The following is a 21,011-nucleotide window of genomic DNA, read 5'->3' as shown; positions in this document are numbered from 1 at the left end:
TTGAATTTTGGTGTTACAGAAGAATTCTACGAATATCATGGATTCAAAGAATGTCAAATGTGGAAGTAACTAGAATGATAGAAAATGGGACGGAAATAATATTAACTATCAAAAGACGAAAACTTGAGTACTTAGGACATGTGATGAGAGGGCAAAAATACACATTATTACAACTTATTATGCAAGGCAAAATCCGAGGAAAGCGAAATGTGGGAAGACGAAGAATATCCTGGCTTAAAAACTTCAGGGAATGGTTTGAATGCAGTAGTGCAGACTGCAGTAGTGCAACTTTTTAGAGCGGCAGTCAACAGAGTTCGCATAGCCATGATGATTTCCACCCTTGGATAGAAGATGGAACTTAAAGAAGAAGAAGTTTTTTTGGCCAATTTTTTTGAAAACCATATAAAGTTTGGTTACTATTTAGCTTACTGTTTAGTAACACTAATTCACATTGTTGTTTTCCTTGTCCTTCTCTTGAATCTTTTTTTAAGATCCGCGTTCTCTGTGAGTTGGATTGTATGGATATCCACATTTTACATTAGGCTAACATACCTGTTATCATATCTCGTTATCATCTATTTAACTATCTTAATATTTACTTCTTGATGGATGGAACTGTTTTTTTCAGTGAAGTTTCACGATTGTTGCTTAGAACTGTGTACTGAATTCTCTGAAGTACTTTAGTATTAATCTTGTTAACATATCCTTACATCTATGTGCGATATGTAAATACTATTTTAAATATTTGTTTATGGGCCGATAGTTTATTATCGATGGATAGTTTAGATTTACCATATACCACCAATATAATTTTTCTCGGCGCACCTTAACTGGCTCCTAAACCTTATAAGACCACTTTAATCCTATACGAATTAGCTCCCAAACCCATACATGAACTGGCTCCCACCCATTACGAAATTCTCAGAAATTAAATCTTCTTCTGAAACTTATATTTTGAGGAAAAGAGGTATAATATACATCAAAAATTAGAAATATAGTTGTAAACAATTTATTTATTAAAGAAACTGCAACTTACAGACTATACAGGTTGATGCCTTCTTGACATAGTTTTTACAAACTTAAAAGCAATTATACGTTTTTCCTGTAAAAGACCTATTTAATGTTCAATGAAATTTCTTTTAAGACGGATTGGTTTTCGGTACACTCTTTGAGGTACACTACTACTTCTTACTTTAGTACAGGTATCTACTCGTATTTGAACATTTCTCAGAACCTTCAAAAATTAGAAAATGTTCGGATGGCAAGTATAAAACAAAGAATTAAATTTTGAATGAAAACTCTCGCATTGTCTTATTAGTAGAGCTATTACTTTAAGAAATTAGTGTAATTTAAAGCAATACACATTTCTGAATCTAAATCTGAGAGAATAGATTTTCTCCTTATCTATATTAACTGTCCGTTAACGATTATTTTAGAAATATTTTGAACTAGATACAACATATTCTCGATCAAATATCGGTTGTAAAAAAAGTTTAGTATGCAAAAACAACAATTTACATTAAATATCATTTCAAAACATTCAATTTATGAGAATGAAAGTAAAATGATGAAGTCAAGTGTATGGTCCATCTGAGAAAAAATTACAACGAAATTATAAGACGGTGCCGAAATTGATATAAAAACAAACTGTAAATATATTAACAATATCACGTGTGCAGACGATACCGTACTGATAGCAGAAAAAATAGAAGACAAAACAACAAAATATACTATAACTAGGCAGTGTTATAGACAAAGTTAGAGAGTTATACACAAAGTTAATAATTCAAGGAGCAATAGGACTGACAATAATTTTTCTAAAAACTAAAGTAATTGTGATTAGCAAAACCAATGAAAATTGTCGCATTAACCTAAATAACACTCAATTATAACAAATTCACAAATTCAGATACTACGGAGTAGTACTAAACGATAAGTGGAATCCAAATATAGAAATAAAAACAAAAATAGAACAGGCTAGGAACATGTACAATAAATGGAAGCAAATTAAAAGCCTTGGACATTAAAATTACGAATTATGATTACGAACTGAATTATTATTATGAACACATTACGAATTGAACAGAATTAAACACCATAAATAGAGGGATAGAACTTATAACAACGAATAAGGAAAAAACAATTTTCGTTCCTAGTCCACATAATAAGAAATGACAAATATAATCTGCTACAAATAATAATTAAAGGGAAGAGAGAGGGCTGAAGTGGAGTAGAGAATAGGAAGAAGAGCCATGTCATGGCAATTTGTGGAAATTATATTTAAAATTGTTCGCCACTAGCATGGGTTTTTTTCCGTTCTCTTAATATTTATTTCAGTAGCTTGCGTTTTCTACGACGATATGAACTAATTTGAAATAAGTTTGCTGCGAAGAGTATACGAATTTAAAAAATAATGGAAAAATCCAATTTTTGGACTGACCATGCACCCCAATAAAATCAATCGCCTATCTACCTACATTTCCAAGAATTTCTTCGAAAGCCAATTCACGCAAACCCTTTTATCGGTAGAGAGCTTATTACCTGCAAGCGGAAGCCAATTCATGTGCACCCATTTTTCTTTTTTCGTCTTTCCATGGATTTTCAAACAAAGTTTATTATCTAAATATAATGTAATCGCAGTAAACAGTTACCTGTGTTTCATCTATTTGGTTAGGCAGCTACCGCCTTTTTTTTGGTAGAATGTAACCGCTTTTATCCTTTATCAACCTTTTATTTTATCTAGTAAAGTCTACAGTTTTTTCGTGACTTTTTTCAATTGACAATACAGGTTTGTCATCCAGAGATATGGCTGAACAGACTTTTTCTACGAAATCTTCGTTTCCTGTTGATAACAAATAGTTAAGATTATATCCTTATCTACTCTCTATATTTTTTCCAATTTTTTAAAATACAATTGCGAATGTTTCACAGATATAATAGGTATACAGTTTTTGATTATCTAATCAATCCATATAAAAAGAGGTAAATCTTATTTAAAATCTTTTATAAATTTATTATTCGTGTACGAGTTTAAAATATAGAAAGTAAGTACTCTGGTCGATTGCTTTGGTTTAAGTAAAATAAAAAATAATGCTAACAACAATATTAACTAGCTTACAAAAAATCTACAATATATATGTTTTACGTTAAATCTTTGTACCTTATTTTTATTTATCTTTACTTTTGACTTTATAAACTAATTTATATATTTATATGTAAATTTTTGCTTTAATCTGTGCTTTCTATAAATTGCACGGCAAAACAGATGATGCTACAAGATGTAAGAGAGATATAGAGAATCTAGAAGTAGCATTCCACTTCATACTCATAAAGCGTAAACCGAAATAAAGGAAAACATCTCTTACATCTTTTAGCATCGTCTGATTAGCCATGCAATTTATAAAAGGTACATATTAAAGAAAAAATCCACACTTTGGTTTCGTCAATTTGGTCCACGCTTTGGTCAATTTTGAAACCTTCGGTTTTCTACTTTCGAGATTTATTATCAGATGTCGCTATGGCGTCCATATTGAAGCCATTGTATTGTTGCTTCTTTTGACGGAAAAGATTGGTATTCACGTTTAGAGCTTCTGTACGAGTAGCTCTAATGATTCCTGCTATGATAAGTCTACAGTTTTTTCGTGACTTTTTTCAATTGACAATAAAGGTTTGGCATCCAGAGATATGGCTGAACAGACTTTTTCTACGAAATCTTCGTTTCCTGTTGATAACAAATAGTTAAGATTATATCCTTATCTACTCTCTATATTTTTTTTTCAATTTTTTAAAATACAATTGTGAATGTTTCACAGATATTATATATAGAGTTTTTGATTATCTAATCAATCTATATAAAAAGAGGTGCATCTTATTTAAAATATTTTATAAATTTATTATTCGTGTACGAGTTCAAAATATAGAAAGTTAGTACTCGGGTGGATTGCTTTGGTTTAAGTAGAATAAAAAATAATGCTAACAACAATATTAACTAGCTTACAAAAAATCTACAATATATATCTTTTGCGTTAAATCTTTGTACCTTATTTTTATTTTATTTTGTTTTTACTTTTGACTTTATAAACTAATTTGTATATTTATATGTAAATCTCGAAATTATAAATCCGTAGGTTTCAATTGACGAAACCAAAATTTAGATTTTTGCTTTAATCTGTGCTTTCTATAAATTGCACGACAAAACAGACGATGCTACAAGATGTAAGAGAGATATGGAGAATCTAGAAGTAGCATTCCACTTCATACTCATAAAGAGTAAACCGAAATAAAGGAAAACATCTCTTACATCTTTTAGCATCGTCTGGTTAGCCATGCAATTTATAAAAGGTACATATTAAAGAAAAAATCCATACTTTGATTTCGTCAATTTTGAAACCTTCGGTTTTCTACTTTCTAGATTTATTATCAGATGTCGCTATTAATTAACTAATTAATAACAAGTTTATCACAAAAGCATTTGCTAAATCCGCAAGTTATATAATTCCTATCCATGAACTGTCAATTTCAGTACTCACACAGTCTTATTGGTTAAGAAAGAAAACTCCGCTAATTTGTGAAAGTTATACCACTCTTTCTTAATTCAGGTCGGTACTGTACTGTTTTTTTCTAAAAAAATTAAGACGTTTCAGATTGACAAAAACGACTACTTCCTCGAAACGGTCAATCAACGATGGCCTGACTATTATCAGATTTACACCGATGGATCAAAAAAATTCGTACAGGTTCCACTTTTTACGATCACACCTCAAAATATCATGAAGAGTTCAGATTACCAGATGAGGGAACGATATATACAGCAGAAATGTTTGCAATAAAAGAAGCTCTAAAATATAACTTAGGACGTATAGACTCAAAAGTGTCATATTTACGGATTGTAGAGGTGTCATAGAGAGACTAAAAAATATAAGTGCGGCCAAGAACTTTAGTCATCTAGAAGTAGAAATACTACAGTCCAATCACGAAATACTTAGTGCTAATAGGTGCTAACAGTTTGGATCAAAGGGCATTCTGTTATACAAGGAAACGAAATTGACTCTCAGACTTAACAGAGATTCTATTAACCAGTATATTCCATATACAGATTTGAATTCCACACTTAAAATTCAACTTAGGACTAAATGGCAAGAACTATATGACAGCAAACAAATAGGATTAAATTATAAATCATGTCAAGTCCAAATCCCAATAATAAGATGGCTCCACAACCAAAACAACAGGAACTTTATTATTACTTTAAACAGAATAAGAACAAGTCATGCAATGTCACCAAGCTATAATTGTAAAATTGGTTTAATTGATGATTCTTCATGTTTATGTGGTGAACTTGGAGACTTAACACACATTCTACTTGGTTGTTCATTAAATAGTCAAAGCACAGATAAATTTTATAATGAAGTTGTTAATAACAAATTTTGCTTACCCATAAATTTAAATTGTATAATTTTCAATAAGAATATTAATATATTGTACTGTTTATATAATCACGCCAAAAGGTGCAAAATGAAATTGTAAATTACTAACAATCTCTTTGTTAGCAATTCTGCAACTAGTTAGATTTTGTAAGTGGGCGACGAAAAAATTATAAAAAAAATAAAAAAAAGAAAAAAAAAATAATAACACAAAAAAAATAATAATAACACAAAAAAATAACAAAAAAAAAACAAAAAAAAATAGAAAATAAAAGTTAAAAAAAAAACATACACTTCTCACACTTAACTTTTACACTACTAATACTTTAAGCATTGTTATTGTGAAGAAGGATGAGTTTTCTTTAAATTTTTGTAAAGTTTTTTTTTCTTTTTTTTGTTTATTTTTTTTTAATTATTATAGTTAGAAAAAAAATCGTCTGGCTAATTGGTCTTTACCAAAGCCATCTAATTAATTAAAAAAAATATATACACCCTTTTGTAATTTTCCTCATAATTTCAACTTTTTCAAATATTTTTCGCCAAATTTTACTGTTTAATTTGTCTATCATCGAATCTTATTCCTTGTACCTTCTTTTTGTGGTATAACTATTCATAAGGTCCTACATCACCAACTAATTCCTAATCCTTACCCTGGTCTCCATTAGTCTCAATCTTCTTCCTCCAGATTCCTCTTCCACATGTCTTTGTTGATATCCTCTCGCCAGCTTCGTCTATGTCTTCCTCTCTTTCACCTTTCATGGGGTTTTCATTTTGAAATTTGTCTCGGCAGTCGCTTCTCAGACATTCTTTGTACATGCTAAACTAGATTATTTGGTATTGACATCGTCTGCTACTGTATGTTTTGTGCTCATGGTTTCTCTTATATATGGTCGTTTGCGACTTTTTCTCACTTTTCCTTGTTAGTTGAAAGTCGCCAGAAATTCATTTCGGTTATGTTAAATATTATTTAGTTGTGAGGTAGCTCTCTTACTCTAAGTATTCCTGTGTCTTATAAACCATCTAATAAACCATCTTTTGTAATTTGCAAATCTAGGCAATTATAATACATCTCACATTATTTAAACTAGATCATCATATTTTTGTGCCAACACTATCTGATCATCTGCATAACACAGAGTGTTAAGTTTGGTGTTATCTAGGGGATTCCCATATGACATTTCCTCTTCCATATTCTTAGGACCTTCTCTAGGTATATTTTAAAAATCGTGAAAAACAGACAGTATCCATGCTTTAACCCTTTTGTAACTGTGAAAGTTGCATTACTTTTTTGCTTACCTTTATTTTGGCCTAAGTGTGGAGAATATTTGTGTTGTTTTTTTTTTCTCTTTCCTGTCCATATTTGATGAGTTCTACAGTCTGTTTGCCGGTCCTAAACTCTCCCAACTTTTACTTTTCTATACCTATTAAGTTTTTCATGATTCTGCTTCATTTATAATTTTTTAAATGAAGTGGTAATTGAGCTATAACGAAGTTATGATTAGAAAATATATCAGCACTTGGGTATGCTTTTAGTGTCTTTGTTGAGTTAAAGTATGTTTTAGTATGATATAAAAATATAATTTATGATTATGTTGTTATCCTTCCTTATCTAAAAGTATATTATATGGAACGTACTAAAAATAACTTCCTACTAAATAAAATATTAACTAAATTTATTTTTTTAAGATATGTTGCTGATAGTTTTGTTGTTGATGTTATATCCAAACGAAGGAATTTGTGGATCTTGTTCGTTTAGTGACCATACCTTTTACTGCAGTAAAATAGATCAGGACCAGCTTTTATACGAAATATTTAGACAAGAAGACTATTTGTCAAGTAATTACATAAGTACGATAATAATTGAAGACTCCTATTTTGAGACTATTGATGACTTCCCGAATTTAAGTGATTTATTGCCAAATATAACTATAACAGATTTAGCCATCCGCCGATCATCTATAAAAAGTATATCTGACAGCATCTTTAGCGTGTTTAATCAGTTGGTAAATCTTGATTTAAGCGAAAATTACATAGAAAATGTTACGTTTTGCGCTGATTTATCAGTTTCCGTTCAGACAGTAAATTTAAGTCACAATCATATTTCTATTATTGATATAAGCAAAAGAAAAGTAGTTCTAGATTACCTAGATTTAAGTTATAATAATCTTACCGAATACACTGAGTCTTCGATTGATCGGAATTTCGTGGGAAAGTCTCTTGACCTAAGCTATAATACATATTTAACTAATGTTTCTGTTTTAGAAAAAAATGTTCTATACATTTTAGGATGTAATGTTCAAAATTTTGTTGATCACTTGGTGGTACAAAAAATGTTTACGGACTTTTTACCTTACCATTGTAACCTTGATGTAGGTGATTTGTTTACAATTTCTAATACAAATTTAAGTTCTTTATCAACGGAAAATTCAAAACTTAGAATATACTGTACTAGTAATCATACTGTAATAGATTTTTCTAATACCAATCTAACGACAATTGAAAAAAATTTTTTTAAATATATTATTACGTCAGACTGTTTTGAACTAAATCTTAGTTTCAATAACCTCTCTAATTTAAAAGACCCTATATTAGGGACAGCACGATTTAAAAAAATAGATCTTTCATTTTCTGAATTAAAACATATTAATTCCGAAGTTTTTGAATCATATAATCATATAGATGAAATAAATGTAACAGGAAATTATTTAGAAAGCAGTGTTTGTGGTGGAGGCATTGATTTAAATGACATGTATTCTCTTGATATGTCATTAAATAGTATAACAGAAGTTGCCTCATATACATTTCGAAATTGTATTAATTTAAAATACATTAATATGTCACAGTGCCTTATAGAGTATGTTGCATCTGATAGTTTTAAATTATTGCGGAATGTAGAATCTATCAATCTAAGCAATAACAAAATAATTGCCATAGAATCAGATACTTTTCACAACCTGCAAAATTTAATAGTTCTAGATATATCTAAAAACAATTTAGAATCTATCAAGGAAAACGCCATCTCTAACTTAGACTCCCTTGAGAAAATCTTATTTTCTAGAAATAATTTTTATGAAACTCACGAACTAACTATTGATAGTGGTGCTTTTCAAGACCTAAGTAAACTTAAAGAACTGCCACTTTCTGAATTAGGAATTGTCGAAATAATGCCCGGAGCCTTTAAAAATCTTTTAAACTTAAATATCATTGATTTAAGGAACAATGATTTCACTGCCATCGATAGTGTTTTTTCCAATATCCACACTCAAGCATTATATTTAGGTAAAATATCTGATCCACTGCATTTTGATTCATCCGTTAACATTACTAACTTGTTCCTACAAACCGAATACCAAGAAATATTAGAAGAACGATTTATTGTGAGCATCAACTTGAAGCATTTACATATCTTGGATTCTACTATTTCGCATATATCGGATAATTTTCTATTGGGCTCATATAAATTAGAATATATACATTTAAAAAACACAACCGTTAAATCTGCAGGTTCCAAAGTTTTTGCTGGTTTATTTAACTTGTTGGATTTGGATGCAACAATTTTCTTTAAAGATATAGACGTTCTCGAAGATAATATGTTCAATGATTTAAATCATCTAAAATCTCTGCATATATCAAATGGTAAGTTGACGAAAATCGAAAAAGATGCTTTTTTTGGGCTAAACAACTTACAAAATTTGTTTTTAAATAACAATCAGATTGATAAGTTGGATCTAACACCTTTTAGGAATCTTAATCTATCTCTATTAGATTTATCAAACAATGCCTTCGAAATTATAGATATAATATCTATAACTAGTAGTCTACCTTACTTAAAAACTTTGAATCTAGGTGATTGTCAACTAAAAAAATTGGATGTACCCAATGCGATAGTGAACAAAAACTTGGAAACCTTAATTTTATCTAACAATATGTTAACTGATATATCTGATTTAATTTCCACGTCATTTCCAAACTTAAGTATTTTACATATTAATCAAAACATGTTATCAGAAATCCCCTTTCTATATCATTGCCCAAATATAAAGGAAATAAGAGCAGATGGCAACGATTTAATATCTTTAAATGAACTTGGTGATCAAAATAAATTATTGCAATTTTTAAATATCTCCGATAACCCAAATTTGGGCATGCACAGGGACTTAACTTATTTAGGAGTACTTCCAAACTTCGAAACATACTTAATGGATAATACTGGCATAAGACTAACATTTAATCTAGTAAGTAATTACTTTCCACGTTTACAAAAGGTAGGACTTAACTATAACCGTTACCAGTGCGATGATTTACAAAAAATTTTAGAAAGACTAGACGAAAGAAATATAAGTTATATACCAAATAATCCTAGATATGACATTGACAATATCGAAGGAATAACTTGTTTAGGTAGAACAACAACGTCATCATCAACGCCATCATCATCAACTATCACAAGCACGTTTTTTACACTCTCGGCCAGAGACAAAACATTATTAATTAATTAACTTAATATTAATTAAGTCCCACATCTTAAGAGTTTTAATAATTTGGTTTATTTAGTGAGTTGCCTAATATATACGAAAGGTATATATTAGGTATATATAATTCTTTTTTGGAGATAAAAGAATTTGTCCACTGCAGTGGACTCAATGTGTGAGAGGGTTAAAGGTTGATTTTATATGATTATTACGCTATACCTGATTGTAATGAATGTAATTAAAACCATTTATTAGATCTTAATGCCTTTTTTATATTTTTTAAATATTTAACAATATTATGTAAATAAAAAATATTAACTCTTATACAATCTTTTATTTTCCCGTAATAATAAAAAAGACCAAAAATACCTAAAATAATATTTATATTAAATTATATAATATATAAATATAAATAAAAATAATATATAAATTATAAAAAATAATATTAATATTAAAATTATGTTTGTTTAATAGCATCCTTAAAGCCGAACTGTAAGCAGCTATCTTGGAAGCAGTGAGATTTGCAAAATCGACTCATCACTTCAAAGTAATAATAATTACCTACAGACTCTCTAAGTTCCATCCGCACCATCCAACAGTTATACTCTAAACATCGAATTGTCAGCTTAATAAAATCAGAATTATTTTTTCTTCACCAATTAGAAAACAAATTATTATGGTTTCCATCACACGTATACATATACGGAAATGAAAAAGCAGATTTGTTTGCTAAAGAAGCAACAACCAGCACCGAAGCAACAATAGTGTCCGAAGTAGTAGCCAGTGATATAAAAGCGGTTATTAAAAATAAAATAATGTGAATGTGGCAAAATAAGTGGAATACGACTGCAGAGAAACTTCAAACAATAAAACCGACTGTGGAACCGTGGAAAAAACTAAATAAGTCGTGTGAACCAAGTAAAAATTTACAGGTTACGCCTGGGTCATACAAGACTAAATTATTCTTACATATTTAATAGAGTCGATCCTTCTAAGTGTGAGCTTTGTAATAAAGATCTAAGTGTGTATCACATACTAATGAAATGTAGCAAACACAACAATATAAGAACTAACCGCAACCTTGTAACTAACCTCACATATATTTTAAAAGAAAACTGTAATTCGGTAAATGTTATAAACTTTTTGTAGAATGCAGGTTTATTTCATTAGTTGTAATTGTAATCTAAATATATTTGTACAGAAATGTAATGTAATATAGATGTAAATATTTATATTATAATATTTAATATATAATAATAGCCACCTACAGTCTATTCAATAAATATATACAATAATTAGTAAATACGACGTAAAAGGAATGACTTAACTCAATGTTACCATATATATTTAAATCATCAAGTTAAATCATAGAAGAATAATAAAGGAAAACAAAGCTAAGTTTTCACTAGCCCATGTTTTCCTGCATAAGATTGAAAATCACGGTCTACAAAACTAGTATTAGACCAATCGTATGTTATGAATGCAAGATATGGTTGATGACAGAAAACACAAAACCACAGATGGAAGTCTTCGAAAGAAAAGTCCTAAGGCATATATTTGAACTTATTAACGAAAACGGAGTATGGAAATCCAAGTACAACCATACAATCTACTAACTGTTTGAAGCGGCGCTGCTCTCAGAATTCGTTAAACTTCAGATACTTCGATGGGCTGGTCATGTATTGAGAATAAAGACTGAAATATTGCCAAAACGAGCCCCAGATAGTAAAGTACAGCAAAAGGAACGCCGCGAAAAAGGTGGGAGAATGAAGTGGCAGCGGATACGCAAAATTTGCTAGACATGAAAACCTGGAGACCATCAGCGCTGGATCGGTAAGATTGGATGCATAGTTTGGAGAAGGCCAAAGCTCGATTTGGGCTGCAGCGCCATTGAAGGGAGAGAAACAATATCTGGCAGCTAATATTAAAAACGAGGAAAACGTTTATGATCATGATGACATGTTTTATCAGCAAATCCGACATTATTATAATGATCAGAACTCAAATGATCAGATGCTGCATGTTCTCTGTTCTAATTTGCTGATGGTAAAGTTAGCTAATTCACAATGGACTCGCAAAATGTGTCTATACCGGAAGATAATGGAATTTTAAGGTTATAAAAGATTACAAACTACCAAGTTCTTTAACGTATAAGGAAACAAAAAGAACTTTTAAACTAGTTGAGTCATATATAGTTGAGTCAAGAAGTTAGAGACATGAACTACTTTGACTCATAACAGATCTGTTATGAGTCATGAGTCAGATATGTTGAAAGATCTGTTGAAATAAGCCAGAAGTCTTATAGCGGATCTAACTTATTGGTCCGAGGAAGTTTAACTGATTGTTTGCAGAAATATTTTGTATTGCAGTTTCCAAAACTAGAATTACCGTGAGTAGTCTATAAGTTTGAATACTTAAAATCCTGAAAGAAATGACGTAGTACCAAAAAAATGTTATAACTGCTGATGAAAAATGTAAATAGTTAAGCAGCATACATGTTTTAAATAATCTTAGTAATATACTTTATTATAACTGATCTACTGTGTTTTTTCGCACAAATCGGTCACCCAATATTCACAGATTAATACACAGTCAGCAATACATGAGGTAGAACCATAGTGCTATAGTGCTAAATAGAAAACTAATTCAGGACCTAAAAACAAATATCGCGATCTGGCAACCGTCGATGCAACAGCTACGAGATAAAGCTTTGACAAGAAATTCAAAAGAATATACCAGGCAGGAAAGATTGGAAGTAAGCTGTTTCCATACAAGTGGAAGCTACCTGATACAGTGATGACTTAAAAACATCGGAGGCGGAGGGTGTAGGAGCCAGTATAGTAGGGATAAAGCAAGGGATACATTTCACTGCAAGGCTCTTTAAGGATGTAACAATTTTTTAGGTTCAAATAATGGCAATACATAATTGCGTGGAAGAAATAGAAGGGCCGAAAAGAACTTTCAATTGCTATATTCACAGATAGCCATGTAGCGCTTAAGGCACTTTAGTAGGCCTTAAATAAACTCGGGACATAAGGGTCATAAGTTAAATGAAAAATTAGATGAAAATAGGTCAAATAAGGCTCATCAAAGCCTTGCTCTCGGAAAGTGGGTAGCTCACAGATCTCTGGAATGGTGAAGGAATTTACCAGGACAAAGACTGATGAAACAGTTCATTACAGAACATTTGCCAAAATCTACGGCAGACATAATAAACGAAGACAGAAAAATAGTCAGAGCCATAGTAGGTCTACTAACAGGGTACTGTAAGCTAGATGAAGCTAATGGGATTGGCAGATGATGACCTATGCAGATTCTGTCACCTAGAAGAAGAAACAGCGGAACACGTTTTATGTCAGTGTGCCAAAAAGCTACTGGCAAGAATCTGCATGGAAAGCTTAGTCTTGAAACTTTTAGATCTTCTAAAAAGGGTCAAGTTAGATAATGTAATCTAGGGCTTAAGGACCACAATAGATCTTAAGAGATCGCAGTGGAATTGGCCAAAAGCCCGCTTATTAAATATATATAATCTATCTATCTACCCTGTCTATAACTTAAGAAGAGAGCATTTATCCGAAGATTTAGTATTAATACTTACTTTTGGGGTATGTTTTACTAGATAAATTTTAGATAATACCTTTTATCCTTGTCAATAATGTCAAATATTTTCATCCCTATTTGAATATTGTTCGAATAAAAACAAATATCACAAATTCTGACCTACTTTTCTTTTCTTCTACAAATCTTTCTTGGTTTTATTGATACAATAAAACTATACAAAAAGCCTACCAGTTCCTTAACCTTCTTTGTATTAAAAAGACGATCATTTGAAAGTCTAACTTTACTTTAACGTTATAGTTAAATTCAAATCTATTAAGGAAATGGCGGAGTTTTTATGCTGATTGGTAAAGTTTGAAGGGTATAATGTTTGTTGGAGCTCTAACCCTCTTCCGAACTTTTTACGATTGAATTAAAGTTGAAGATAATTTACGCCTTTGGATTTCAGTTAGATTCGTGTTTTGAGTAACTTGGAAAATTTGCAACTTTTGCAGAAGCCAAAGAATATTTTAAATTACGATGAAAGTATTTTAACTGATTTTCAATAATATACTGCACCTCATTTGAAGAAGAGAAAATTATACGAGTACTATTCGCTAAATTCTTATATGTTTTGAAGTGAGTTTAACAAGCCTTTTGTAAAGTATTAACTAAAAATCTTACAGTATAATTTAATATAAATAATTTATTCTGTTAATGTCCAATTCAAAAATATTAATAACCTAAGTTAAACTGGTTATTGGCCATAGGCACTAACCGTTATACGTAAACAAACTGATATTGGAAAGTCACAGATATTTTGATATAAAGAAATATAAATACGAATACAGACTGGAAGTATTATTATAATTAAAATATTGCTTTACAAAGGTTAACGTTGCTTAAAATCGTGTGTTTACAAATATATTCGTTTACAATTCGTAAATACAGAGTTATTATACCAATACTGTGAAAAAAAAAACGCAGTTTTAATATACAAATATTAGAATTATCTTTATTAACCCTCCCACAGTTCCCTTCCTCACAAGTAACGATGTCTTTCATACTAGAAGCAACGGTTTTAATTGTTTATAAAAGGTATATAATTTAAAATCCCTTTCGGGTTACATTGCAGAACGTTTTCGGACTCAAAAGTCCATCATCAATTTTTTGTTACTGGGTGCACATCAGTCAAGCTACTAAATACCTGTGTAATCTCCTTTGGATAATACAAAATTTAATATGTCTTACATTTTATTTAAAAATATGTAATGTTTGAATATTTCTCAGATAACCGACATCGCAACATAAGGGTACGTTCATAACGGAGACCATCGCATCATATCCTCGCCTAGAACATAGCAATGGCAGTGAACGCTCGTATTTAAAATAATGCATTTATGTTACCTAGCGATCGATAATACGGTACGATCCCATGGTCGGAGCGAGGGTCGGCGCCTCGTTGTGAGCGTTCACTAGAGTGGATACATGGAGTATTTGTTTTCGTTGGAATCTTCGTCTTGTGTATCGCGTTTTCGTGTTGTTTCTATTGTGTGCGTGTATCGTCGGCATATTTTTAAATGAATCTGTAACATTTCGCATAAATGAACTTAACCTAAAAAACTTGACTTGGGACAAATCACCTAAAGACGATTTGATCAAACTTCATTTAACTTAACACCATTTTTGTTAGTCTAAACTAACGTCCTTTTATCTAACTTTTGATTGTGTCTCACAGGTACCCAGCGCATTAGTAAATCCAAACTTTGTTTCATATAGATCTCTTTCGCAATGAATCCTTATTCTTCCATGAATAAAGCGTAGACACATTTTTAATGGGAGTCTTATGGGTTAAATTAACCTATATTCGTGACATCTTTTGTCCACTGCTTCTTCGCAATTGCTATAATAACAGACTTAGGCCATTCCTCAGATAATTAGCTAATGGTATACACGTCATTAAAAAGCTTAACTAGAGCACTGATGTAGTCCCCCTTTATTATTTTTAAGAGTTCAGCTGGAATGTTGGCTGGTACAGTTGATTTCTTGTATTTGGCTGATTTTATTGCATGAAGAACTTCGTATTTTAAAATTCCAGGTTCTTTTTAATCTACATTACTCTGTATATTTGACCTGTCATCTTGGAACAACTCAGTTATATAGGTACTCCTATATATATATCAACTTTTCCTGGAGTATCAACTAGGGTATTAGTTTTTCGTATTGTATAGGCCAGCCACTTTCTTGTGCATATTAAATATGTTATGTTTGTTTTCTAATTCTTCCATTTCTAAATATTTATCCGCCATCTACTTTTCCTTAGCCACACTTGTTTGTGTTTAATTTTGCTTCGTTTTCTTCTATATCCGTTGTTGTCCTTTATGGTCTTTTTCGTTTTGTAAGGTTTAGTATTTTTTCTGTCGTCCATTATTTCTTAAATTTATTAGTTACAGTATGTTCTTCTACACTTGAGTGCAAAACAATCGACTCAAAAGCGATATTGAAGATAACACCTTCTTTTTCAATGTAAGAAATATAAAAATAAAAAGATTTAATGTGTAAACATTAACTTAATTATTGATCTTACAAAAACTGCTATTGCATTATTTCAAAGACGCATTATAAAAATAATATGCAATACGAACAGAGTTTCCTAAATATTCATCATTGGAACTATCACAAAAAGACGTTATGAACAGAGAAATCATCAACTACAAACTGAATTTCTTTATTTTTCAGTATTTGATATTACTACCCCTACTCCTAATTACACTTTCTAATAAATTTCGCATGGATCAGATGACTTTTCTAATAAATTCTTGAGTCATTGCTCCCCATTCATCATTAAGCGCATCACTCAATTCCGTTATGCTCTTTGGTGCATGATTTTTGTCCTGGACCCTTCGTTTAAGCTCAACCCAAACATACTCTATTGGATTTATGTCCAGGCTCAATGTAGGCCAATTTATTGTAGCCGATCTCAGTCAGATAGGTGGTGGTGACTCGTGCAGTATGACATCGTGCATTATCGTGCAGTAAAATAAAGGCATCACCAATAAATCTCGCGTATGGAACCACATGTTCCTCCAAAATCTATCTGGTGTAACGATCCACCGTAAGACCTCCTCCACATGCTCCACCAGACATGAAAATTAACTCGGTTTTCTCATCCCTGGAAATGCCTGCCCAAAACATACCAGAACCGCCTTCATATCACACAATTTCTCGTATATAACATTAAGCAAATGGCTCTCCTTCTATAGACTCGACGCCTCTTGTCGTTGCCATGTAACAGATCCTACTTTCGTCGAAGAATAATACCTGACTTCATGGATAGTCGTTCCAATCCAGATGTTCGCGAGCAAATTCTAATCGCCTTTGGTTCTGAGCTGCAGTTAGCTTAGGACCCTCAGCTGCCCTTCTTGGTGTGAAGTTGGCTGCCTTTAGTCTCCTTCTGACTGTCCAAGAGATGGTAACCACACCTCGGACCTCTCTAAGCTTTTCTTTATGATTAGCACCAGTCAAATGTCGATTTCTCAGGGATTTCGATACAAGAAATCGATCATCTCTCTCCGTTGTTATTCGTTTAAGGCCTCCTCCTTGTCGGCGGACATAATCACCAGTATCTTGGTACTGGCGATACACTCGTAACACAGCGGATTGGCTTAAATTTAGTCGATATGCCACGGCCCTCTAGCTCAGTCCTTCTCTCAATAATGTTACTGCTTGAACTGCTTGAACTGCTTTGACGGATGTGTTATCCATTTGTAATGCAGCTGCGAACTTAAGTGACTGATGTATTAGTGGGTTGCTATGAAAATTGATGCGTACGATGTTAACTGAACGCGTTAAGTCGCTGCGTGTCGATTTCAATGAGTCAAATTCTGCCCCCCTCTCTACATGTTGCATTGTTTATTTGTGATATGTCAGCCGATTCACCAAAAAACAAAATTTTTTTAAAATTCAATAATGAGGTTAATTATTGTACACTAAATATTTTTAAATTTCCACTTTTAAATTGAAACATGAGACGTACTTTCGCAAAATAATTTTGAGTCGATTATTTTGCACTCAAGTGTAGTATCTTGGATATATATGTGCATGAAATAATTTTCACGTTTTTTTCAACATTTTCCGTTATTCTCATTTTCTTCATATAATTGTTTGCATCATTATCGATTTTACTTTTGTTTACATCTAAAATAGTAAAATTATTTTGCTGATGTTTTATCTCTAGTCCAACCCTTGTCCAACTTTATATAAAATTATAGAGGAAATATAACATCGTAATGTTCTTATGTGCAACATTATATTGATATTGCGATCAAAACAAAATTGTATCATTCTATTAAAGTTTGACCGAACAACTTCTATGCGGCATCTTATTTCTTATATAGGTACTTGTCTATAATCAGTATCTCCTATAATCTAAGCTTCAAGGTACATTTTGTGCACTGTAGAGTAAGTCAGCTAAAAGAGGTTACTAAATGTAAAGTGAGAAAGGTAATATGGAGATAAATGTGAGGCGGTTGGCAAAAGTCTTCAAAAGTAGAGTGCTTGAAGAGCTTGAGGAAAAAAAACGGTTAATGACCAGTGGGGTAGAAAGCCAACAGTAATGTTGTGGTAAAGTGGAAGAGAAATTGCTAGGCAGAACAATATTGTTAAAGGGCCTCCTACAGACAAATAAACTTAATAGTGGAACTATGAAGTGCAACAGAAGATTAAAAAAAAAAAGAGGCTAGAAAGAGGTGTGGCAGGTCTAAAATAGAGGAAGATAACGATATATACAAGGTAGCAAAGAGAAAAGCAAAGCGTGCTGTAGCTACTACTAAGGAAAGATTGTCTGCACAGATGTATAGAGAGTTGGAAACACTTGAGGGAGTAAAGAGCATTGCTAAAACAAGGGATAAGTCATCAAAACTCCTGGCCCACGTGCGGCTGATTAAGAGTGCGGATGGAAGAGTGTTAACAACCGATATTGAAACAATCAAAGACGGTATGAACATTTTAGTAAATTTCTAAATAAAGAACACCAGAGGAGAGACCGAAGATGCTGGATCCCAAATGAGAATGTTATACCAGGGATAGCGAGAGATGATGTTGTCGAGGCATTGAATAAAATTAAGAATGGTAAGGCAGTACTCCTGATGTAACCTGTAAAGGCTTAAAAGGCTCTATAAGAAGTTAGGTTTTATATTTTGTGACAAATGGTGGGTAGAATATAATATGGGGAAGAAAAAATGACCAATCTATGAAGAGAGAATGTCATAGACTGTTAGAACTATGGAATAATAAAGTTAATGTCGCACGCAATGAAAATTGGAAGAGAACTGTAAAGCGAAGGTTAAGGAGAGAGACGTAGATAGGAGAAGAACAGTTTGGGTTTATACCAGGAAAGAGGATAACGGATGCCCTATTTGCTTCGAGAAAGTTACTAGAGAAATACAGAGAGTAAAAAAGAAAACTACATTTGATATTTATAGATCTTAAGAAGGCGTGCGATACAGTTCCTTGACAAGAGCTATGAAGATGTATGAGAGAGAAATGGGTCCCTGAAAAGTACTTAGGGCTCGTAAAGGATATCTATGAGGGAGGGTATACCAAAGTAAGTACTGCTGTGGGTCGACCAAAAGTTTTCCAATGACCGTTAGTTTACATCAAGGCTCTTCACTTGTTCCTAGTTATTTATTCTTCTTATGGATGTACTGATAGAGAAAGTAAGGGAGGGGCTCCACGGTCAATGATATTTGCTGATGATATAGTGTTAGTAGAGGAGAACAAAGTAATGTTAGAAGAGAAGTTGGAGTGTTGGAGAAGGGCTATTGAAGGGATTGAATGGACACGAAATTTTTTGGCGAAAAACTGGGAAGAGTAGGAGAATTTAAATACTTTTGAGTGGGACACTAGATCGAGAAATTGCCTACAGGATACAAGCTGGTTAGTTTTTTACTGCAAAAATCAGGAAAGGGCTGAAATGAAAGATATACAAGAGTGTGGTAAGACTTGCGTTGGAAAATGGCAGTGAAAAAAGGTCTGTAAAGAAGATTGAGGAAAAGAAGATGGAGAAAGATAAAATAAAAATAAGACAGGATCAAAGACTTTTTGATTAGGAAAAGAGTCGGTCAACTACGGTTAAAAAAGATTCAAGAACAAGCAACAGCAATGATTTGGTCATTTTAAACATAGAGATGAAAACTATGTGAGACAAAGGACAGAGAGAGAGAAAGGTTTAGGTGAAGAAGACCCAATGGGTGTCGATGAAGAGTAAGGAACAGCGACCCCTGAACAGGAAAATGGTTAAGAAGAAGAACAAGAAGAAGAAAAAAAAAGAAGAAAAAGAAGAAGAAGAAGAAGAAGAAGAAGAAGAAGAAGAAGAAGAGTTTGCCAAATTTTTGTATTATCTATTTACGCATCCTTGATGGGTCCTAATGTCAGTTTTATTTAAATACCTTCAGGACAGCTTTTTGTATGTAATAAAGTTTTGTATATCTGTTAGTAAGTTAGTTTTGTTTATCTAATCAGAAATCACATTTGAAGGATAATAGGTACCCTCAGTAATTTTAATAATTAAAATATAATACAAAAATCAAAATACAAAACAATTTTGAAGTAACCTGTATAGAAACATGAAAGTTCGCTTTGGAATAATATAAAAAATATACTAATTGTTATTGCCAACATTTCTAAATATTTAAACTTAGGTTCGGCGCTGTTTTAAAACTCATTCTAAATCCGCATTACTTCATACTCTCGAGAGGATCTGTTCTTTCGCTATTTCTTTCGCTCCATTCTACACAAAAGATATAATTCACCGGGAAACTCGGGAAACATACTACGGAACAAAGATTTATAGATGTTTATTACTTCTGGCTCTTTTATTAAATTGTTTTTAGTTCCGTACAAATTATAATTCGAATTTTAGATGGCTAGTCAAGTACGTGACGCATTTAATCTTGCAAATTTCCTTTGCAAGATTTTTTCCATAAATTCCCTGGCCCGTCATAGATGAATGTAAAACGTTGTTTAAATCTAATCGAACTTTTTTTGGTTAAATAATACTTTTTTTCTCGTTAAATAACTAATTTTATCATAAACTATCCACTTATATAAGAGCCAGAATCATTTTAACTACAGCCTCTAATTCACAGTTCTACTTGTGCTGTCTTTCCGAATTCTATTTATAAAAAATACGTAGATGACATTATTTTGGCGACACAGCGATAGCAGCCAAACATAGAAATGTAGACATAGCGGTAAATAACCTACAAACAGAGCTAGACGATATAGAAGAATTAAGTTTAAAAGGGAAAATAGCAATAAACTCCGACAAGACACAGGCTGTACTTTTCAAAAAGAGGCATCAGCAACCGGAAGAACAGGTAACTGTGCAAGAAAATCATATTGAGTGGAAAAGCGAAGCAAAATACCTCGGAGTAATTATGGATAAAGGCTTAACATTTAGCAAACACGTAGAAGCCACAGTACAAAAGGCAAACATAGCAAAACCTTCAATAAGGGGACTAACAGGGAGAAAAAGTAAACTCAGAATAAAAACAAAGATAAGACTAATAAACAGCAT

At 31.9% G+C, this 21,011-nt stretch overlaps 2 protein-coding genes across 6 annotated transcripts in view; one reads left to right on the top strand and one right to left on the bottom strand.

Annotated features, from left to right (window-relative positions):
* Positions 1 to 21,011, bottom strand: part of Tmtc2 (Transmembrane O-mannosyltransferase targeting cadherins 2) — a 1,074,543-nt gene that overhangs the window by 744,319 nt on the left and 309,213 nt on the right. The window lies entirely within an intron of this gene.
* LOC140439447 (uncharacterized) lies at positions 2,916 to 11,143 on the top strand. 4 transcript variants are annotated; one of them, XM_072529357.1, is made up of 2 exons: positions 2,916 to 3,044; positions 7,110 to 10,224. In XM_072529357.1, exon 2 carries the CDS (start codon positions 7,112 to 7,114, stop codon positions 9,920 to 9,922), a length of 2,811 nt encoding a protein of 936 aa, XP_072385458.1. In that variant the 5' UTR covers positions 2,916 to 3,044; positions 7,110 to 7,111; the 3' UTR covers positions 9,923 to 10,224. The 4 variants fall into 4 exon arrangements, 3 of the variants coding, with proteins under 3 accessions (XP_072385458.1, XP_072385459.1, XP_072385460.1); XM_072529358.1 differs by having other exon boundaries at positions 2,918 to 2,982; XR_011950626.1 differs by lacking the exon at positions 7,110 to 10,224 and adding an exon at positions 10,370 to 11,143 and having other exon boundaries at positions 2,988 to 3,044.

Source organism: Diabrotica undecimpunctata, chromosome 4, assembly GCF_040954645.1.
Source record: "Diabrotica undecimpunctata isolate CICGRU chromosome 4, icDiaUnde3, whole genome shotgun sequence".
In the NCBI taxonomy this organism is placed as follows: domain Eukaryota; kingdom Metazoa; phylum Arthropoda; class Insecta; order Coleoptera; family Chrysomelidae; genus Diabrotica; species Diabrotica undecimpunctata.
This window is presented reverse-complemented; position numbering and strand designations above follow the sequence as displayed.